This window comes from Choloepus didactylus, chromosome 15 (assembly GCF_015220235.1).
Source record: "Choloepus didactylus isolate mChoDid1 chromosome 15, mChoDid1.pri, whole genome shotgun sequence".
NCBI lineage: Eukaryota > Metazoa > Chordata > Mammalia > Pilosa > Megalonychidae > Choloepus > Choloepus didactylus.
This window is the reverse complement of record NC_051321.1, coordinates 6,919,330-6,943,340: the sequence shown is the minus strand read 5'-3', so window position 1 is coordinate 6,943,340 and position 24,011 is coordinate 6,919,330. Positions and strand designations below refer to the sequence as shown.

The window sequence follows — 24,011 nt, the reverse complement described above, 5'->3', positions numbered from 1 at the left end:
ATTGAATGCATATTAGAGTCAAAGAAATGGCAAATATGAAAGGCAGGTCAGAAGAAAAGAGGATAGAATGAGAGTATAAAACACATTTAATCATAAATCTGCAAGGAGATTAGAGAGGAAATGAAGAAGAGGCAACAGTTGGAGTAATGGGCAAGAAATTTCCAGAACTAATAAAGACAAGAACTGTCAGAATCATGAAGCACAACAAATCATGAAGATAATAAAAAAGAAATCCAAATCTAAACACATCATCATGAAGCATAACACTAAACACAAAGATCTTAAATATAGCCAAAGAAAATAAAGTGTGACAATTAGACGTTATAGCTTCTTTTCAACAGCAACAGTGGAAACCCAAAGGCACTGGGATAGTATTTTTTTAAAGGGCAATGAGAAAATATTTGTCAACACAGATGAATATACTTTGTAAAACCTTCTTTCAAGAGCATGGTGAAACAAAAATGTTTATAGAATTATTCACTCCTCCTCCCAAAACAAATCTGAGAGAGTTTACCACCAAGGTCCCTCCTAAAGGAATATCTAAAATATGTAATTTAGGAAGAATAAAATTGATATCAGAAAAATGATATCTGAGATGTATAAAGGAATGGGGAGTAAAACAATGATAAACATGAGGTAAATCTAAACATTTATTGTAAAATAGCATTCAATTTATAGGAGTCACAAAAATAAGATAGAACTAAAACTAAATAGCGGTAGTATATCTCTTTGAGGGGTTGATGGGAGTTGAAGTGTTCTAATATTCTAACTTTGAGAGATGGATAAAGATACAGATTAACTTTAGGATTTGATAACTTCATGTTACAATGTCTAGCTTAATAGAAATTACTAGAAACTGAAATAATAGAAATAAAAAGTATAACTTCCAAGTTACAGAGGAAAAAAATAATTAATCCAGGAAAAGTTATTAAGAGAAAAAGAGAAACTGAGGGGGTGAAAAAAATAGGAAGCCTAGAATAAAATGAAATCCACATATACCAGTAATTAAAATAAATGTAAGTGGCCTAAATTGATAGTTGAAATTAATGCACAAGAACAGCTAATAAAATTTTTTAAAAATATATGTATCATAAGCTTGCCTTACCCAATATTAAAGCTCAGTATGAAGGTACAATTAAAACAAAATGGTTTTGGTGGAATATGTGCAAAATGGAGGAAACTAAAAAGCCCCCAAACATACAAAAACTATAGACACTGCCCCAATTGCCAAACATTTAATACAAACAAATTCAATTTTACCCACATAAGGCAGTTTCAGATTAGTAGAAATAAATTATAAAACACAGAAAAATAAAAGTCTGTAATCTGGAATTCCGGAGAATTACAAAAAGGGAACATGTAAATCTGACAATAATTACCAATAGGAGAAATGGTAACGTTGTTATTTTACATGTGGATCTTTCCTGCTCAGCTCAGCTATATCAATGTTTATATACCATATTGCCTTCTACTGCTTTCTAATAGTGACTTGAAAAAAATTAAGTGATAAAAACAGTAAAAAACAGGAACTTCAGATTGCACCCATGACAATAACTGCTTTGAGACTTGACCTCCAATCATAAATAACAAGAAAATTGGAAAAAATAAATGTACCAGCTGTTTTCATATATTAGACAATAAGTGGCACTTAAACATAATCACTGAGAGAACACAAATAAACAAGTGTCCAGTCTGAGGGAAGTCCCCAATGGCAGCACAGGGAGGGGAATCCAAAGAGACCAGAGGTCTCAGTGAGTTAAGGTATCATATTTAGCAGTTTGGGAGGCTGAGGCATCTTTAATTTGCAGGGTAGAGTAACAAAATGGAGGGAATTAGACATGGAAAGAGATCCCTGAATCTGCATGAGGACACCTTGACTCTGAGAGAAATCTGAACATACATCAGATAAAACTCCGTGAAGCTCAGAGGTAGAGGAGGGTTTGGGAAACTTTCCAAGGGAAGAACAATTACCAGATAGCTTTATGCTGAGCAATTCCCAAAGTATAAACAGGGCTCAGCTTGAGTCCCCTCCCAGGCAGAATGAGGACATATCAAGTACAAAAGGCATTCACTAGACACCCCAGAAGACCATGCCTTAGTAGGGTCACCAAAGTAAAGCCTACACAAGCCCAGACTAATACATCTTCAACACAAGCCTGGAAAGGATCAAGCTAACCTTCAAGGAATATAACTGCCTACTAGAACAAAGTCCAACACTCATGCATAGAAGCAGAAAATGGTAACCTACAAAAGGAGACAAAAGAAACAGACCCAGAAATGACAGAGGTGCTGCAATTAGCAGATGAGAACTATGAAATAAATTATACACATTATTAACATGCTCTATGGTGTAAAGGAATGGGAAGATAAATAAACAAATGGGACTTCCAGAGGTAAAAAAAATACAATTTGACATGAAAATTTTAACTGTATATTAAGATTAGATTAGAACTTCCAGACAAAAATCAATAAGCTTGAATTAACAGTAATAAAAACTACCCAAAATGAAGTACAGAGAAAAATGGTTGGGTTTAAAAAAAAAAAAAACAAAAAACCAGAGCCTCAGTGATCTGTAGGGCAATATACAACAGTCTAAGATATAAGGAATTGTCATCCGAGAAGACAGTGAAAGGGACTGAAAAAGTATTTGAAAAATAAAGACATGCATTTTCCCAAATTTGGTGAAAAACATAAATCCATAGAAAAGCTCAGAAAACTCCAAGGATAAATCACAAAACCCCTCATCAATGAACATAATAATTAAATTGCTGAAAAGTGGTAATAGAGGAAAAAATTTTAAATAAAATTTTATAAAGAAAATAAAGACATTACACACAGAGGAATAATGACGAGAGTTACGGCTGACCTCTGTTCAGAAACTATATGAGCCAGAAGATAATGGAACATCATTAAAGTGCTGAAAGAAAAATATCCTCAACCTCGAATTCCATATCCAATGAAAATAACTTTCATAAATGGAGACAAAATAAAAATGTTTTAAGACAAGTCAAAGCCGAGAGAACCTGTCACCAGCAGACCTCTGATACAATAAAATTTAAAGGAAAATTTTCAGGCATAAGTAAAATAATACCACAAAGAAATTTAGACATCAAAAAAAGGAGTGCCAGAAATGGTAATTATGTCGGTAAATAGCAAGGTAAATTTTTGTCATATTTTAATTTATTTAGAATTTTACCACTTAAAGCAAAAATAATGTATTGTGGGGGCTATAACACATATAGAAGTGAAATGTATAACAATAGCACAAAGAATGGAAGGGGAAGTAAAGTATACTGCTATAAGGTTCTTACATTGTATGGGAAGTGATATAATATTTGAAGGTAGACTGTGATTAAAGATGCACATTGTAAGCCCTTGAGCAACCAGTAAAACAATAAAGCAAAGAGATGTAGCTGTTCAGTCAAGAGGATAGATAAAACACAATGCTAAAAAGATACTTAATCAAAAGAAAGCAGGAAATGTTAACAAATAAATGGAATCTATAGAAAACAAACAGCAAAACGGCAGGTATAAATGAAGCCATATTGATAATCACATGAAATGTAAATGAACTAAATACATCTATTAAAATGCAGAGAATGGCTGACTAGATAAAGAAAATGAGACCCAGCTGTATGTTCTCCAAAATAAACTCACCTTAAATATAAAGAAAAATTATGAGTAAAAGGATGGGAGAAGATATAATATGCAAACACTAACTGTAAGAAAACTGGAGTGACTATATTAGTACTAGACTAAGTAGACTTCAGGAAAAGAAATATTACCAAGGACAGAGCATCATTCTATAAGGACAAAGGGCTCAGTTCATCCTTGCACACCAACATTCATAGAAGTATCACTCACAGTAGCCAAAAGGCAGAAACAACCCAAGTGTCCATCAACAGATAAATGGATAAACAAATGTGACACACACACACACACACACACACACACACACACACACACACACACAATGGAATAGTATTTGGCTGTGAAAAGGAATACAGTTCTTATGCATGCTACCACATGGATGGAAACATTATTCCGAGTGCAATAAGCCAAACAAAAAAGGGACAAATGTTGTATGATTCCAAAATATCTACAAAATACCTACAATGATTAGATTCCGAGACAGAAAGTAGATTATCAATTACCAGGGACTGGGGGTGGAGGAAGAGGGAGTTATTTCTTACTAGGTACAGAGTTTCTGCTTGGGGTAATGAACAGTTCTGGTAGTGGATGGTAATGATGGCAGCACAACGTTACAAATGCAATTAATACCACTGAATTGTACACTTCAAATGGTTAAAATGGGGAATTTCTGTTATAAAAATTACCACAATAATTTTTTTAAGTGGTCAGTTCATCAAGAAGAAATATGTATAATCTTAATAACAAAAGTTCAAAATACATGAAACAAAACTTACAGACCTGAAGGGAGAATAGAGACAATTATATTTGGGGATTTCAACATTCCTCTCTCAGTTCTGATAGAATGTTCAGGCCGAAAATCAATAAGGATATAGATGACTTGAACAACAATATCAAGTGACCCAATAGAAATTTATAGACTAGTTCCATTCAACAGATTACACATTCTTTTCCATTGTATCTGAAACATTCACAAAAGAGATTATATACTAGGCCATAAAAATATACCTCAGTGAAATTAAAATGATCAAAATAATATAGAGTATGTTCCCTGACCACAGAAAAATTCAATTAGAAGTCAGTAACAAGAAAGTTCCCAAACATTTGGAAATTAAGTAACACACTTTCAAATAACTGGTAAATGAACGAAGAAATCAAAGGGTAGTCAAAAATGTTTTAATTGAAGGAAAATATCAAAATTAGAAGGGGATTTATAGCTTAAAATTGTTATATTAAAATATTTGATCTAAACATCCCACCTAAGAAGCTAAAAATAAAAGGAAAAAAAGAGTGAATTCAGGACAAAGCAATTGGGCAAATGGAAAAAATAAAGCTAAAATCCAAAATCAATGCAACTGAAAAAAGACAAACAAGTGAGTAGAGCAATGAAACCAAACCTAGATCTTTGAAAAACAATCAATAAAATGCATATACCTCTAGTTAGATTGATAAAAGAAAGACACAAATTACAAATACCAGGAATTCATGAGTGAAACATCACTCCAGATCCTAGGATAATAAGGAAATATTATGAACTACTTTATACCAATAATTTCAACAACTCAGTTGAAATGGGAAATTCCTTGAAAGACTCAAATTGCCAAAACAGATGCAAGAAGAAATAGAAAATCTGAATGGTTACTGCAAGTAAAGAAATTGAATTCATAATTAAATACTTCCCCACAGGGAGAATTTCAGGCCAAGATGACCTGACCTCACTTAATTTCTATCGAACACTAAAGAAGGAAATAACCTCTTTCAGAAATAGAGGAGAGTACACTCATTTTATGAAGCTAGTATTGTCCTAACAACAAAACCAAAGACATTTCAAAAAGAAAATGACATACCAGCATTCCTCATGAATAGAAATGAAAAAAAAAAAGCCCTAAAAGAGGCAGCAAATAGAATCCAGCTATACATTATATGTAATATATATTTAAACATAATATATAATAAAGTATAAATAATAAATATATTTATATATACTTTGTAAAAGATAAAACACCACAACTAAGTAGTTTACCCTGGAAATGTAAACTACTGGTTTAACATTTGAAAATCAATGTAATTCTCCATATTTATAATATAAAGGAGAAAAACTAAATTTTAATCTCAATAGGTACATAAAAAGCATTTGTCAATATTCAACACACATGCACGATAAAAATGCTCATCAAACTAGAAATAGAAGGAAGCTTCCTCAACTTGATAAATAGAATCTACCTATCTATATCTATATATTCCTATATAGATATATATTTTTTAAACCTAGAAGTAACAAAGGAATAAAGCAAGGATGTTCACTCTCTCTACTTCTAGTCAACATTTTACTGGAAGTGCTACCTTGTGCAATGAGGCAAGAAAAAGAAAAGGCATCAAGATGGGAAAACAATAAGTGAAACTTTCTCTATTCGTACACAACATTGTATAAATAGAAAATCCTAAAGAATCTATAGAAAGGTTACCATAAGTATCAAGTGCTTTAGCAAGGTTGCAGAATTTAAGAATATTTATAGTATACCAGAATCAATTATACGTCTACATATAAGCAAATCAAGTCGGAAATGAAAATTTAAAAAATGAATTTCATGCATTTACAATAGTGTTCCAAACATGAAATAAGGATCAATTTTATAAAATCCCTGACAGATCTCAATAACGAAGACTACAAGACACTGCTGAGAGAAATTAAAGATACATGCAACAACAAGGAATAATTTCAAAAGCATTAGTCCGGGTGAAAGAAACCTTACACAGAAAAAGTATGCTTTACTTGCTTCAATTTATACAGATTCTGGAAAACACAAAGCCCATCTAATAGTGACAGAAGATCAGTGTTTTCCAGGGGCTGGGGATAAGGAAAGCCTGAATGCATGTAGTCAAAGGAGTTCTTTAGATGATGGCAATATTCTATACGTTGACTGTAGTGTTGCTTACATTAGTATATACATAAAATGTGCACATTTTAATGTAAGTAAAATATACGTCAATATTGCTGATTAAAAAAAAAGAGGGCATATAGGACAAGATTGAGAGGGCTTCTTAAAATATTAAATTAAAATGTGTAAGTGTGATGGTAATCAAGGCTCTCACTGCCAAACTACTGTGGTGATGAGATATTTTAAGTGCCAACAGTTCACACTTAGTATCTAAAAGGTTCCCCAGCTTTCAAATCCATAGATGCTAACAGAGTAGTTTTTGTGACTCACACGATATTCAAGTTGCATGAGAACTTCTAGAAGGAAATGACTGCATAAGTCTAGGAAATCCTTATATAAACAAGAATTCAATATATGATTGGATTTTCCAACCAGTGGAGAAATAATAGATTATCTCATCACTGGTCTGTAAACAACTGACCAAACATTTAGGAAGAATAGATCCCAACCTTACACATACAGGGAAACATATCCAGAGGAATTACAGATCTAAGTGCAGTAAAAGTCATAAGATGGGGAATGTAGGCTAGGGAAGGCCTTTCTAGCCTGTCACTGAAAGGGCAAAGGGAAAAAGACTAAGAAGATAACGGAAACTACCATCAACAAACAGGGCAGCTAAATGTAATGTGGTATCCTGGATTGGGTCCTGGACCAGAAAAAGGACATTAGTGGAGAAACTGGTGGTCTGAATAAAGTTTGCAGTTTAGTTAATAGTAATGTACTGTTATTAAACTATTATTAAACTAATGGCTTAATTTAGACCAGTGGTCCTCAACCAGGGGTGACCTCCTTCCTGGGGGTGGGGTGGGGAAGTGGGTGGCATTTGGCAATGTCTGATTGAGCTAACTGTGGGGAGATGGGCAAGCACTTCTCGCATTAAGTGGGTTGAGACCAGGGATGCCTCTAAACATCCCAAAGTGCACGGACAGCCCCACAATGAAGAATTATCGAGCTCCAAACGCCAATAGTGCTGAGGTTGAGAAACCCTGGGTTAGATGAATGTACCATGGCTGTGTAAGATGGCAATGTTTAGGGAAGCTGGGTGAAGGTTTATGGAAACTGTCTGTATTATGTTTGTAGCTTTTCTGTATATCTAAAATTATTTAAAAATTAAATGTTTTAAAAATTACTGTACAGCATTAAAGAATAAAATATTAAAGGATATTTGTAACATATATAAAAATGCAAGAGACAATGATGTCTAACGGAAAAATAAGCAAAGGAAATAGAGGCAATTCACCAAAGAATAAATATAGGTGTATAAAAAACATATGAAAAACTTCAACCTGTCTACAAAAATGCAAATTAATATGTCAAAAATATCATTTTCACTTATCTAGATGGAACGTAAATTTTGTAATGACGATATCCGATGCTTACATATGTTCAGGGAAGCTGGTGCTTCTGTCTTGTGCTGCTGGGATGTGCTGTCCCACTTCCCGCAGCCCCTGTGGCTACAATTTTGGCTCTGAAAGCGGTTGCTTGTTCTTAGACGTACAATTATGTCCTGGCCCGCGGGACGTTCAACGGAGGCTCCGAGTCCTGTGAGGGAGGAATGGTATGGGACAAGAGACACGAGGAACGACAGCAAGACAGGTTTCTGATCAAGCTGCAAATCTTTATTGAGGAGGCAGAGCATATATACTCTAGGAGAGGGGGGCGTGGCTAGCTAGGACGGGTAGCGATCTAGGATTGGCTGCTGCTGTTGCTAGGGTGGAAGGCAGATGTAAGGCTAGCACTAGGATTGGCGGCCACTGTTGCTAGGCAGATGTAAGGTTAGCACTAGGCGCGAACCACTACTTTTGGCACGAACCACTTCCGTAAAGAAGGCTGTTGTTGTTTCAGTCCTGGCGGCCATGTTTCCAGCATTGCTGACAAGTGCACTTCATGCATGCTACCTTAATCACCCACAACACAATTATATTTGTGAGGGCACAGTCCAGGATGCCACGTGAACTCAGTCATTTGTTCGTTCCCTATGTAAGCCAGCTGATCACTACTGAAATATGGTTCATCCACATGCCAAAGTGGGCCAGCCTCAAACTTCAAACAGCAGAGCTGTTCATCAGCTTTGTGTTCACTAACGACTCGACACCACCTTTCTCCTTAGTCAACTGTAAGTCCAGGCCTTTCGGTTTAGTATCCCGCCTCAGGGGTGAGCAGATTTTAAGACTACCTACACTTTCCCTTTATTTCATCCAATTTATATTTATTATATATTTATACATGGGAGAGGTAAGGAAAAGCTAGGCTAGAAATAGCCAGAGATAAAACAAGAGAGTTGCTCAGCAGCTGCACCTCTGGGAGCTAGGAGAGTGGACACGTCTTTGCCTGCGGGGTCCACATGAGAAGCGTCATACGATATGATGACTGACTCACATGCTTAAGGTAGGCATATGGCACCACACCAAAGCATAATTAAAACGCACACAGTTCCTACAGAAGATGAAAATGATAGTGGCAGTTTGAAAAAGCACATCAGTTGGGTCAGACACCCTCAGCTGGCTGCAAGCACCTTTTCGTCACTCTCTGACAAGGCCCCCTGAAGAATTTCATGTGAGTGCTCTGAGATAATGCCGAGAGATGCCCCATATTGGAACGGTGGCCCTTTATCTGCAGTGATGCTTTCACGTGGCTTTGGCCTAACGCTGCAAATAAATGAACACATGCTAACAACAGGAAAGGCGTTTCTGCTTTTAACAGCAAACTATTCTGACAGCATATTTGAAGATCATCTTATTGCCCTACAATCTTCATTCATGTCATTCTCCAAGTTGGTCAGAAAAGCTGAAAAGAAAATCACATTTTGTGGAAAGCCTTGAGCTTCTACTTTAAGATGACTGGGAAAACAGCGTGAGTCAAAGGAATTAAACACACCATCTATTTCTCACAGTGTTTTCTATTTCCAGGGGTCAGCTGTTTCTGGAATGCCCTTCCTTATGGAATTCACCATGCTTTCATGACTTTCTCTACCCAAGATCATGTCTAAGTTGACTTCCTCCGGCAGCTTAGATGATACTGAAGAGTGGGGATAATTAGTCACAATGCCCTGCGTCTCCGCTTCACACCGGCACTGCTCAGTGCTCCTTGGGTAAACTACCCGGTAAAGGACCCACAGTAAATGACTGGCAGAGCTTGAAATTAATCCCTGAGCCTATGATGTTTCTGCTAGGTCAAACGATTCTCATTGGGTTTCTCCTTCATGTTTAGACGGTTGCACTGCAGTTTCCTGATTTCAAAGATCAGACCCCATCTGCTCAACCTTGAATCCATTTCCCTTAAATCTATCCCTAGCACACCTGAGCAAACGACCCATCAGCAGTGACCATCTCCTAAACGATATGGGAACTGAACCCATTCGCACAACTTGGGGTGGGGGGCTGCTCAGAAATATAAAACAGACCTTTTCCTCCAAAGAGCTGTCTGGGGTCGCTGAAATGATTCTAGGGGATGACCTGAATATCGTATTTGAGCTTATTGGGGAATTGACTTATATTAAGAGTTAAATAAATACAAGACACCACTTCACACCCACCATGATGCCTATTATTTAAAAAATGGAAAATAAGTGTTGGCGAGGGTGCAGAGAAAAAGAAACCCTAATTCTTTGTTGGTGGGAATGTAAAATGGTGCAGCCACTGTGGAAGACAGTTTGGTGGTTCCTCAAAAAGTTAAACATGTAATTACCGTATGATCTAGCAATTCCACTCCTACGTATATACCCCAAAGAACTGAAAAAGAAGGGTGCAGACAGATATTTGTTCACCCGTGTTCATCACAGCCTTATTCACAATAGCCAAAAGGTGGAAGCAACCCAAATGCCAACCAATGAACGGATAAACAAAATGTGACATATTCATACAAGGAAAGATTATTCAGCCATAAAAAGTAATGAAATTCTGATATGTTCTACAATATGGATGATCCTTGAAAACTATTATGCTAAGTAAAATAAGTCAGACAAAAAACGGACAAAAACTCTATGATTTTGTTTATATGGAATGTCCAGAAAAGGCAAATTCATAGAGACAGAAAGTAGACCAGAGGTTAGCAGGGACTGGCGGGGAGAGGAAAATGGGGGTGATTGCTTAATGTCGGTACAGAATTTCTGTTTGGGTGATAAAAAAATTTGGGAAGAAGATAGTGGTGATGGGTTGCACAACATGGTGAATGTAATCAGTGTCACTAAGTTGTACACTTAAAAATGTTAAAATATTATGCCATATATATTTACCACAATAACCTTTTTTTAAAAAATAGGAAAAAAGAGTTAAATAAAAATAAAAACCTTTGAAATATGTTTACAACATTGTTCCTATGTTTTCTCTTTTTTAATATTAAATGCAGCCTCCTGGAGGACAGTAATGACGTTCCATGCCAGCACTGGATTATTCTTACTGAGTTCCTGGGGACAAACAATAGTTTGAGACTTTTCCCCTCCATTTTAAAACCTACCTTTTGGCAGTGACTTTTACATGCCTCTTCACCCTTTCCTGACCAGAGAGGTTTTGGGCCCTGCCACAGGGAGAGGGACTGGAGGAAAGGAAAGACAAGAAGCCGGGGCATGTATTAAGTGACCCTGACACGGTCAGGGGGCTTTGTTGGATCATCGGGTAACCTGTCCTCCAGTCCACACATTTGCTGGGCAACTGCTGTGCTCAGCGGCACCCTGCTGGGCCAGGGGGGTTAAGACCCATGAACTACAGGGGGCTTTAAGGATATGTGGGCACAGTGTGATGCAGGGGTTCTCACTGGGGCGTGACCCTGCTGCCCAGGGGACATTTGGCAATGCCTGGAGACACCTGTTGTTGGACACTAAGTGGGTAGAGGCCAGGGATGCTGCTGAACATCCCCCAGAGCACAGAACCGCTCCCGCCACAGAGAACTGACTGACTCTGAAACGTCACAGTGCTGAGGCCCGGAGAGGACGGCAACTGCGAGTGTGGGGCCCATCGAGATGGCCGTGGCAGCAGGCAAGGTGAGGAAGAGGGATGTGAAGAAGTATGTTCCCCTTCACTAGGAATCACAGAAATGCCAAGAGAGCCAAAACAAGGTGGATTTTTTCCTTAGGACCTCCTCCACCCCAAGGAAGGGAGCTTTGGTGTAGTTTTCTTTGGAAGCATAATTTGGCCTTGTGCCTCAAGAGCCTTATAAAAGGCTGGTACTCTTTCATTTTGAAATTCTATTTTAAGGACTTTATTCAAAATGAAATAATTCAGCACACGGAAAAACTTAATAAGCCAAATGTTCTCATTGATAGTATTCCAAAAAGTGAAAATTAGCAACAACCTAATTGACTAGCAATGAAGGAAGAGTTAAATAACCTCTGATATAGACTTAAAAAGCACTGTTTTGTAGTCAATTGAAGTTATATTTGTAAGGTACTGTTAATGTCAGGAATGTTTATGATGTAGTGCTAAGTGGCAGAGACCAAGAGGGAAATTACATTTGTAGCAGGAGTACAACTTTTATAAAGGAAAAAATATGTATGCATAAAAAATGAATGAAAACATGAGAAAATATTATTAATGATTGTATCATTAAGTGTTGTGCTTTTTGTTATTCTTGGTTATCTGTAATGTATTTGACAGTAAAGAAGATAAATCTATCTGGGCGAAGGAATTTCATGAAGAAAGAATAAAGGCTGGAACAAGGATGGTGGCGGTGGGCATGGAAAAGCGGAGATGAACCTGGGAGAGATCTGAAGATGAGTTTGTTTGACTTTGCCAAAGAGATGGAAGAAGGATTTCAAAGATGCCTCAGACTTCTGAGCCTGGGGGGCTGGGAGGTGAGGGGACCATTTCCAGGAGCAGGAGCAAATCTGAGCAGAAGGCTGATGGCATCGGGCCGGGATGCACCATGGAGGGTGGTGGTGGGGGGTGGGAACACAGCCAAACACGGGAGCGTGGAGTCGGGAACCCCCACTAGCTAGCTGTGTAGCTCTGGACAAATCACTTTACCTCTTTGTATTTCAGTTTCCTCACCTGAAAAACAGAGATAAATAATGTACCTTCCCCATGGACTTTTAGGGAGGAGGAAATGAATGAAAACCCATAAAATACGTCCATCAACCAATGAATGGATAAATAAAAAAGAATGAATGATACATGCTACAACATGGATGAATGCTGAAGACATCGCACCAAGTGAAAAGGCCAAACATGAAAGGACAAATATTGTATGCTTCCATTTATAAGAAATATCCAGACTAGGTAAATACATCAAGACAGAAAGCAGGTGTGTGGTTGCCAGGGGCCTGGGGGAGGTGGGAAGGGGGAGCGACTGCTGACTGGGGATGGGGATTCCTTCTGAGATGAGGAAAATGCTCTGGAAGTAGACAGCAGTGATGGTTGCATAATATTAATGTACTAAATACCACTAATGGTAAATTTTATGTTATGTGTATTTTACCACCACCACCACCACAATAATAATAAAACTTGTAAAGCACCTGAAATAGCCGTCTGGTCTGTAGGAAGAGATCAGCAAAGAAAAACAACAAGTGGAGGGGCTGTAGTTGAAAAGCTGCTGCTCTGGCCAGGCCTCCAAACATTAGTAGTCCCAGGCCCTCTTTGCTTCCTGTCTTTCTCTGCGCCTGGATGTTCCCACACTTTTGTGCCATGAAACGCCACTGTGTGAAGAAGATTCCCCAAACCACACCTCTCACACAGAACTTTCTTTTGCAAGCTCCACGCCCCCACGTCCAGCTGCCAGCTCACATGGACACCGGAACATCCCACTGACCCTTCAAACTTAACCTGCCCTGATGGCGCTTGGGATCTTCTCTGCAGTCTGTTCCTTCTCAAGTCTTCCCCAACCTGGATGAAAAACTTCCCCTAGATTCGCAATCCTGAACCCCAGACGTCACCTTGACCTCCCCGTCTGTCTCCTCCGAGACTCAATACTCAAGGCTCACCCGATACTCACTGCCCAACTTTCTCCTAAGTCAGACTCCACAGTGGCCCCCAGCCCAGGCCTCCATCGCAGCTCCCTCCTTAGACAATAGCCAGAGCCTCGGGCCCTTTGATCGCTTACCAAGGAGCAAAGGTGATCTTAAAATATAAGTCATGTCCTGGTGTCTCACTGCCCTTGTGATAAACTTGAAGCCCTTGTTCTGGTCTGCACACCCCTGCACCCGGCTATCCCACCCTCCAGCCTCGCCCGTCACCTGCTACGTTCCACCCACCCTGGCCTTCTGAGGGCCTCCACACGTCACGCGCTTCCCCGCTTCACAGTGTTCACCCCCGGGGCCCCTCCACTCAGGCCTCAGGTATTGACTCCCAAGTCCCTCCCTCTGGGAGGTCTTCACCCCCCCTCCCCCTGCAATGAGAGCCAGGCCTCCCCATTAAACTCTCTCATGGTCCCTCACCTCCCCTCACAGCATCTGCCACGATCTATGCTGACACACATCTTTAGGGGACCTCAGGGGTGTCTGCTTTTCCACCACACTGTAACCTGCATGGGGGTGGGTGCCAAGTCTCAGGTGAGTCTCTGTCTCATGGAGCCAGAGTCCAGCTGGAGCCTGGAACCACAGCCCGGGCTGCGCGGACACATTAAACATCAGTCAGTGGGGTGAGGGCAGGGAGGTGCGACTTCCATCCGGCGCCAGCAGGAGGCGCCAGGCTGGGCACGGGGCCCACACCAGTCAATGATGGCGGTGGATGGCGCAGAAGTGAACGGAGGCAGGAACGCTGGGGGCCAAGGTCAGATCTTAGTGTGTTTAGAGAATGGGAAGGAGGACAGAGCCAGAGAGTCAGAAAGGTACTCACAGGTCAGGAATGATGGAGGCGAAGCCACAGTCAACAGTGTTCTGGAGGTCAAAGCTCAGAAACCTTTGCCCTTTGACTCTGTGCATTGCTCCCTAACCACATCCTAAGAGTCAACCTGAAAAATGGGCTTGCCTGGGCAGCTATTGTGACAGAAAACCATAGACTGAAAAATGAATAAATTAATAGAGTAAGACAGAAGAATTCAAGAGATAATCTGGTTCATTTCTCTCATTCCACAGATGAATAAAGGGACTCCTTGTGGGAATATGACCTGCCCAAATATATCTAGTGAGCTCACTCTTGAGTAGGGGGTGGCAAACTTTTCCAAAAAGGACCAAAAAGTAAACATTTTAGGCTTTGTGAGTCACATGATCTCTGTCACATCTACTTGACTCTGCCCTTGTAGCAAGAAAGCAGCCATAGACAATGCAGAAATGAATAAGCATGGAGCTGGGTTCCAATAAAACTTTATTTACAAAAAAACAGGTCACAGGCTGGGTTTGGACCCCAGGACATTGTTCACCAACCCCCGGTCTAGAACTGATGTTAGAGACCAGGGTTCTGGTTTAGATGTCCACTGCATTTGTCAGCTGATTCTAACACTCCCTGGTTTATCCTGCTGTTAATAATAAACAAAACGCAGAAACAAACTCATTCTTTCCAGTGCTTCTCTTATGGCTTCATGAAAGGTAAGGAAACATCATCATGAGCTTGCTCACTTGGTCCTCAACAACCCACGCTTCCAGGAGCAGGAAAGTCTGTAGTCACAGAGTAAATGTTTGCCAGTCACGGGCAGACAAAGCTTCCCATCAAGTTTGGAAGCACGATCAGGTTTAGGCAGCCTCGGGAAACCTGGAGAGGGTGAGACCACACTGCGGTCCCTTCCAGTCACTGCAGGCAATGCCAGCCCATCCGATCCACTGGCAAACCCTGTCAGTTCCAGCTCCAGAACATAGCCTCAGGATGCCCCCTTCTCAGTGCCTTCACACTTCCAACCTGGTTCAAACCACCTCTCCCACTTATGGATGCCTGCCCGATCTATATTCGTTGAATGAATGAACCAAGGTCAAGGGTGGGAGAGTAGAATTCTCCACTACTACCTTCCTACAGGTGCTAAGGTTTATGCCCCATGCCCTCCCCCACTCTCCCACCCCAGGTGGAGCCTAGCAAAATCCTTGACTTGTTTTAGAGATTCTGAAGCCACAGAAGGAGTAGACTGAACATCAGAATGGCCAGGTGGGTGGACATTGGGATGGGTCACTTAGATCCCCCTTCCGGAATGAAGCACTTTTAGCCCAGCTGCTGGGAATGCTGCAAGCAGACAGCCCTTGCAGGCCCCCCTACTATAATTGCCTGGGCTGCAGAGGGTGCACACCCAAGGTCACATCCCCTTCTCTGGGGGTACAGACGCCAAGCCCTCCTTCACCCCAACTCAGAATGATTCTGAAGGGACATCGCAAGTTCAGAGCTCCCCAAGGGTGGGCTGAGGCCCTCATTAGGACTGCATCACTGAGCAGCTTCTCCCTCTGCCAGTCCTGCCTCCGTCCCTTCCCACCCACAGATGTTGGTCCCCACAGCACTCCCTGATAAATGACCTGCCCATTTATTTCCACCTGAGTCTGATTTCCAGGGACTCTAACCTGCAACACTGGTAAACAAGGCAATGTTTATCTTGCAGGATGGATTTACTTTTAAGCTCAAGATCAGGAGTCCGCAAATTATAGCCTTTAGGCCAAATCCAGCCCACCACCTGTTTCTGTAAATAAAGTTTTATTGGAACACAGCCATGCTCCTTTATTTATGCATTGTCCATGGTTGCTTTCATGCTAAATCAGCAGAGTCAAGTAGTGGCTACAGAGATTGTATGGCTTCTAAAGCCTAACATATTTCCTATTTGGCCCTTTATGGAAAAAGTTTGCCAAACTCAGCTCTAGATCACTGAAGAAGAAAAATCATTTTGCAAAATAAGCGTTCCTCAAATGGCTTCTGGCCTCTCTAAGAAGTAGCCCTCATGGGATTGAGGGAGCTGAGTCATATGCAGATTTCTCCCTGTAGAGCGGTTGACATGGTATACAGATAGTCTCTTTTTTTTCTCTTGAGTGGCAAGTCCTTTTTGGGAGAAATAAGCCTCACTCACTACTAATGTGTCAGCTCATGCCCTAGAAACATTCATAGACATTTGGTGATCTGGCAGGGGTTTATTCCTCTCACGTCATTCAGGTGTTTGTCTACTGTTGATATTAAACCCTCTTGGAGTCTTCTCTGACCAACCCCACCAGAAGTCAGGGCACTGACTGGGGGACTCCAAGATATAAGAGCCACCAAGGAACATCACTATTTGGGGCATGTAGGTGTGAGCAAACAATGTGTTCATTAGGCCTTCTCCAATAGCATCTAACAGAATCAGAAGATTTAGCTCCATCTACCTGGATGGCTAAGGAATGGGAGAAAGCTTCAGTTGCAGGCCACAAATGCAAAATGGATTTGGCAATAAATAATGCATTGAAGTCAATATTGTTTCAGGCCTGCACCACCCGGGAGTACAGTCATTCAGATCAGTATTGTCTTTCCCATAGCACACAACAAAGAGCTGGATTTCAGGCTGGGAAGGATTTCTGAGCCAATAAGTTTTAACTGCTTCAAATGACATGCCTTATTACATTTTATTAGAAGTTAATTGTGTAGCTCACTCTCCTAATGGATTCCACAAGGGTAACCAACCTTCAAATACTGGGATTATTCCTTAGATCGACGGTGGTCTTCAAACCTCACCCTTGATAGTGATGGTGGTGGTGGGCCCACCATGGAGACAGACACCACCATCCTCACTGCCCTGCTTGGGGCCATCATGGAGAAGTGCATGCAATGGACCAGCAGCCAAATATCTCCGGCTGTTCCCAGCTCTGGCACTTAATAGCTCTGTGGGTTTAGGCAAATTATTTAATCTTCAAGCCTCATTTGTCTCTTCTGCCAATTAGGGACAATATTAGCCTTTTTACAGAATGGTTTAGATATTTCAAAATAATAAATACAATGGATGGAGCCCAAGGCCCAGAATCTAGGAGGTCCATATGTGTTGTGGCTACAATACAATAATGATGGTGATGATGACAATGGTAACAACTATGTGACAATGATGATGAAGTTCTTCCTTATACTAGAGGCAGGGATTTGTGCAATGCACACCTAGTACAGTACAAGCAGGATGCTTATTAAAAGTAGAGATACAAAAATTAAATGTATAGGGACTGAGATGAGAAAAGAGGAAACCACCTCCTAAACCCTCAGCCTCTGAAGAGAGACTAGGTACCCGCCTGTCTGTTCAAATGCTATGTCCCAGTGGACATGGCCTAAGTGCACTGCATGTTTGTAATCTTTCTGGATGGATGTCCTGGAGGCCCATTCAAGAATACAATTGGTAGGACTTTCTGTTTGCAAACCTATGGACTAAATTTGCCTCGCCTCTGTTTGTAGAATCTCCCAGGATGCAACCGATCAAAAGGCAGAATGTCAGTAAGACGGCCTACGGGGAATGCTGTTCATGAGGTATTTGGGGATCCTTCAGATAAAAAGAATCCAGTTCAGTAACTATGAAGTATGAGGACTGCTAATAGCATGGGTAGCCACGGGAGCTGTCAAGAATGCCTCAGACAAATTCCATTTACAGACAGAAAAATACAAACAGTTCCTCTGAGTTTTAATGAGCATCACCAGTGTCTGAAGACACTTGCATTAAGACTGAAAAGCTTTGTCAAGACTGAAGGTCAGAAAGCTCACCCTTGAAGCATTTTGTAGAATGTGCTAGGACAGACTGTGGTAGTTGAAAGTCAATGATGAATTGTGCTTATAAATTTCATGCAAGAATTCTATACCGTGGATGTGAAGTGCTTTCTTGTCATCTGAGAAGAAATACATTCCATTGCAAATTACTTTCTGAGTGAGAGAGTGGGAGTGAGCACAAAGATGTACGTGTGAGTGTGGGTATATGAGAGTAAGCGGGTGTGTGAATGTGCATTTGTCCATAGCTCAGGCACGTGCCCAAAGCCTGGGAGCCAAGGTTCTGTAGCTCTGGGCTTTCTGACTGAGGGACCCAGATGACATGGGATCTCTTTCCTCACAGAGTCCACCTCAGGCAAATAGGGCAGAGATATTTTTAAGCTCAAAGGGATCTTCAGGTATACCAAATACCACCATTTTTCTGGCTATTCAGATGAGGAAATAAGCTCGGAGAATTAGTGTGGCTTGTCCAAGTTCACTGAGCTAGAGAATAGCAGATCAGCCACGCTCAGAAAGCTGTTCAAGTCTCTCTTGGCCTCTGGGAATCAATTGCTTTCCACTCAAATGGTTGAATGAGGCCACGTGACTTGGAGCCACTCAGAGCTCCACCTGGGATGCCTGGGTCTATCGTTCCTCCGAGGGAAGTCGGCTCCTGGGAAATAAAATTAACTTCCACCCTGGGCCTAAGAAAATTGGTTACAAGAGCAGTCCTTTCAAAAGGTCACAATCAAAAATCTCTGTGCCAAAGCCAAAAAAATTGGGGGAGAATTTTCTCCACTCTTGTTCCTCTCCTCTGAGATAAACGTTTGAGATCTGGCTATTATTTTTAAAGCTCCTTTGGTGAAAAGGTCTATAAATCCAAATTACTCTTTCATGTCATGAGGTATGGCATGAAAACAAGATGTGCTTCAATTTGAGGAGCATGCAACAATGCAGGTTGGATGTGTTTGGAATCTTTCTCATTAAGGAAGATGAGTTTGGCTCAAGTGCTGTCTTCAAATGCTAAAAGGGGGACACTGACAACTGCTTGCTTTTTCCTTCTTTGTCAATAAGTCTGTAGAGGCATTTCAATGCTTTAATCAACATAAAAACCATGTCAAAGTTGCTTTAAAAATCTCTCAGAGCATTCAATATACATACTCTTGTTAAAATTAATCACATCATTTAAAATGTCTATGCACATTATAGTTTAAAAATGTTTTACAGTCATTTTCATTAATTGAGCTTTAATGGACAAAAGTCATGCTGTAAAATTATTATGCACATACTGCATTTTCAGTTTTACTACTATTGTCTTTAAAATATTTTTCCCAGGTGGAAACTCACTAATTCATAAACCAGAAAGGAAAGCTGAAAATCAGAAGTTTACACAGAAAGGGAAAGAAATCAGGCCTCTGGCTTAGGCCAGGTTTCCTCTCCCCTATCCCCCGAGAAATGCACCGTGTTCCCAGGCAGCTGACACTGGGAATCCGGCCTGGCCCCAGCGGGGGCACAAACAGCCACAAATTCCAGTCAGGTTGCTCAGAAGATACAACAAAGGAGACAGGACACTTTGCTGCTGCCTTTTGGCACAGAGACTCCCTGACTTCTCATCCTGGTGGTAAGAGTAGTTGGACAATCATTTTTAAGATGTCCAAGTATATGTATACACATCCACATATATGCACATATGTATATATTATATTATGCATGTATATATTATATATCATATGCACATATATATCCACATATATGCACATATATATACATGAATGCATGTAAATATTGTATATAAACACATATACAATATACATGCACACATATAATACAATTATATGTATATACTATATAAAATTGTGTATACCATACATACCTACATATGTATGTATTCTATACACATTTTATACACATACACCATTATGGAGCTTTTAGTTTTCCAAGGCTGATCTATAAATACCAACTATCTGAATGAAAAGTAAAAAGTGCAGAATTCTGGACACTTCCAAAATATGCAGATGTTTGGCACCAGAGAGACAAAACATGGCCTGCATTTTGCACTTGTCATCCTGCTCTGGAACGATACAGGCACAGTTCAAATTAGCTTCACTTGAGTGCTATACTTTCATACTCCTTACATATAGTCTGGATCTATCAATGAAAACCCAAAATGTGAGGGAAGGTCTCTTGTAATCTACACAAGGATCATCTAAGAAAAACTCTCTAAACCAGACACCACTAGGGAACCATCTAATGTCAACTCTGAGCAGAGCAGATCGAGGCAACGCGACTGAGAGAACGCCTCTTGGGATAACAGATGCAGAAGAAACCTGTAAAGTGTCCACCTTGGTGGGCTGCTTCCCCCAGTCCCTGAGGACCCAGGTCTGGGCTGTCTGACCCCTCTCCTGTGGGTCAGCGGTCACTCACCTGCCCCGTAACTCCAGCCAGGGACGTGAATGGACAGTTGGCTGGCCTGGCCGCTCGTGTGGCAGCGAGTCGATTGGCCTTTCCCTTTTCTTACAGTGACGTGGCTGGTGCCCACCTCGGCCAATTCTCTATCTTCCAGCGGAGATGAGCCACTCCAAGGGCACGCGTTGTGCCCCAAATGTATGTGCTCCAACGATGGGCTTTGCTGCAAGAAACCTTCTTGCAGGCCTGGGGTCCAGCTCCGGGCTGGGAGAGGCTGGCTCCCCCCGGCGGGCCCCCGCTGCAGGGCGCTGCTCACTGGCCCTCCGTTAGCTATGCCATCGACTCCATCTGCTGTCAGTCTGTGTGAACTACAGTGCAGGCTGAGCGAGAGGACAGATCTGTGTATTTGGGGGCTGGCAGTGTGAGGCCGCCCGACGGGGCCAAACAGGGGCCTGTCTGAGTGGCAGATTGGGTTTGGACACCGCTGAGCGACTCGGAGGTGGACACAGTTGCTGAACACCAGTGGGCCCTCTCCCGACGGCGAGCTGCCTGGAGAAAGTCTGTCATCCTTGTGGTCCACGTTGGTGATCCAGTACTCGTGTCCCTCACACAGCCCTGTGTGGGCTTCCGGAAACTTCAGCCTCACCACAGAGCCATTTCTGGAGAATTCCGTACAAACAAAAGCTCGGTGGTGCCCAGGAGGCCCGAAACCACTGGCTGTCACGGAGGAGTCCCTGAGTAGGGCGTCCTCGGCCCCACATTTGGTGCACAGAGGGTCCCCCACAGCCTCCCACACCAGGGTGCTGGCCGGCGGGCCCACACGCCTGGCCGTGATGGTTATGGAAGCAAACCCTTTACGGGGACTGCCACCCAGGGCCTCCCCTTGGGGCAGCAGTTCTGTCCCAGGTCCTCGTCCGTCTCCAGAGGTCTGCATTCCCAATCGTTCAGGAAGGAATGCAAAGGCCCTGTTCGCGACGACTGCGCTGTCATTAGCCAGAGATTGCTTCAAGTGATATGACCTGGGCTGGGCGACCGCTCGTGGCCCCAGCAGGGCAGCCCCATTTCCTCTCGATTTCGTCTCATCAATCAGCTGAGAAATGACTATGGATGAAATCATTTTTGCATTTTGCGAAGCCAGCGTCTCCTGCAAATGGAAAAAGATTCTAATTATTCAAGGCGTCTGTTGTAAAACAGGCAGTAAATTCTCTCTCTCGGCCATCGGGACGCCAGAGAACTCGGTTCCTAAGAATCAGGTGATTCCTCCTGCATCTGACACCTTCCCTGAGCATCCAGGAGGCTGGAAACAGGCCTGTTTATGAAAAACTTATACACTCTGAAAACAGCCTGCCTGAAGAACAAGCTTTCTCGGTCAGTATCTAATCTTACTTTATTTAATGGTGTATGTGCCAGTGGCAGGGAGGGGCATCAAATTTAGATAATCACCGCCACCAGGCCCAGGAGCACTCGATTGCAAGGTTACAACCTGCTAGGGGAGTGAAGGCAGAATTCTGGAGGCGGCTGGGACTACGGGGCCTGCATTTACTTGAGAAAGAAGCCAGCCCTCCCGCGTGAGAGCAGGGAGCCCCCCAGAACCTCAGTCCCTGGCTCCCTCACGCCGTCTGCACCTTTGCTGGTTTAGATCCAGTCACTCTGTCACTGCTGCTTGACATCACAGGAATCAAAGTTCAGGGAAACGGAACAATGGAAATCTAATGCCTGAGGTTTTTGATTGCTCAGACTAATGCTAACTGTGATCATCAGGTGATTGCACTTAGCAGCAGGCCCAGGGTTTGGACCAAGCAGGTGTGGCTTTGCAGCATTTCAGTGTTCAGTTGCAGAAGCATGACTTTGCGTCTGGTACTGAGGAGTTTTATGCTTCCTAATCAGCAGACCAGGAGCCTAAGAGTAAATTACTGGGGGGTCCAAAACAGCATGCTATGATTTTTGATAAAGCATCTAACCAAGTCAAGACCAGCGAAAAGACTTTCTTGTTTTTTTTTTTTTTTAATTAAGATCACTGCAGAAAACTACATAGAAGACTCAACGATCCCCCAGCATTTAGAGAATGCTCAGAGAGTCCTGAGGCTCTCTCTGGACATTCATTATTACATGCACTGACCAGTTAGCACATGCATGGAATGCTACAGAGGCCAAAATAATGTATGTAACTACTGAACTCCAACTGCTGGCAAAGAATCTGTCCTGACAGCCTGCTGGCGTACTTGGTGTTCAGAACTAAAGCAGCGGTTCTCAAACTCCATGATGTATGAGAATCACCTGGGATGTTACAATTGCAGTATCCTCAGGGCCCCCGAGATTCTGAGTAAATGGGTCTGTGTGTCTGTAGGTGTTAGGGGGATCCAGATACCTGCATTTAAAAAAAATTATTGTGAAAACTTATATATAACATAAAACTCCCCATTTTGTAACCATTTTTTAAGTGTACAAGTCAGCGACATTAATTACATTTATGATGTTGTGTTACCATCACCACCATCTATTACTAAAACTTTTTGGTCACCTGAACAGAAACTCTGCATCCATTAAGCAATAACTCCCTATTCCCCTCATTCCCCAGGCCCTGGTAACCTCACAACTACTCTCTGTCATTAGGAACTAGCCTGTTCTAGATATCCCATATAAGTGGAATCATACAGTATCTGTCCTTTTGTGTCTCGCTTTTTTCTCTCTGCATAATAGTCATCCATGTCACGGCATGCCTGTATCAGAACTTCATTCTTTTTTAGAGCTGAACAATCTTCCATTGTACATATAGGCCACATTCTGTTTATCGATCATCTGTTGACGGACACTTGGGTTGCTCCATCTTTTGGCAATTGAGAATAATGATGCTATGAAAATCAGTGTGCACATTATCTATTTGCATCCCTGTTTTCAGTTCTTTGGGGTATAGATCTAGGAATGGAATTGCCAGGTCATATGGTAATTCTATGTTCAACTTGGTGAGGAACCACCAGGCCTTTGAATTTTAATAGACATCCCTGGTGATTCTGATTTAGAACATCTGGGGAACACACTTTGAGAAACACAGGGTTACGGGGCCTGGCCTGCCCAAAGAAGTGCTTTTTGAAGGGAAGGGCCTGCATATGTTGGGAGCAGGTTGTTTTGGTCTCCTAAGATATGATAAGCAAGCACAGCAACATTTTTCTTGTCTTCAGGGCAGGATTAATTTTTATTTACTTAAATGATTAAATGTTTTCCTCTTAGCTGGACACTTGTTGCCACAAGCCCTCACGTCTGGGTGAGAAGTAATGCCAGCAAGGGTCCCTGCATTCCTTACTATTAGGCCTGGGAAGGTGGTTGGCTTTTCTTTCTTGGGTTTTTATTTTTTCTTTTGTCCTTGTTTTTCATGGCCATCTCCATCACCTTATACATGGTTTTTGTTTAAATTGTGTGAGAAGCTGCAAATTCAAAAGGTAATAAGAAACTGAAATTTAAAAAAAAAAGGTAATAAGAACAAGGCCAAGAA

General features: G+C 41.6%; 1 protein-coding gene across 11 annotated transcripts in view; it reads right to left on the bottom strand.

Moving 5' to 3' along the window:
* Positions 1 to 24,011, bottom strand: part of C15H10orf90 (chromosome 15 C10orf90 homolog) — a 375,991-nt gene that overhangs the window by 72,217 nt on the left and 279,763 nt on the right. For 6 of the 11 annotated variants that reach the window (XM_037804315.1, XM_037804312.1, XM_037804313.1 and 3 more), the window contains one exon: positions 20,540 to 21,665. In XM_037804315.1, the coding sequence (XP_037660243.1) occupies positions 20,540 to 21,665 (1,126 nt within the window). Of the gene's footprint in view, positions 1 to 20,539; positions 21,666 to 22,798; positions 22,890 to 24,011 lie in introns of all 11 variants that reach the window. The other 5 variants (XM_037804310.1, XM_037804311.1, XM_037804318.1 and 2 more) reach the window with 1 other exon arrangement.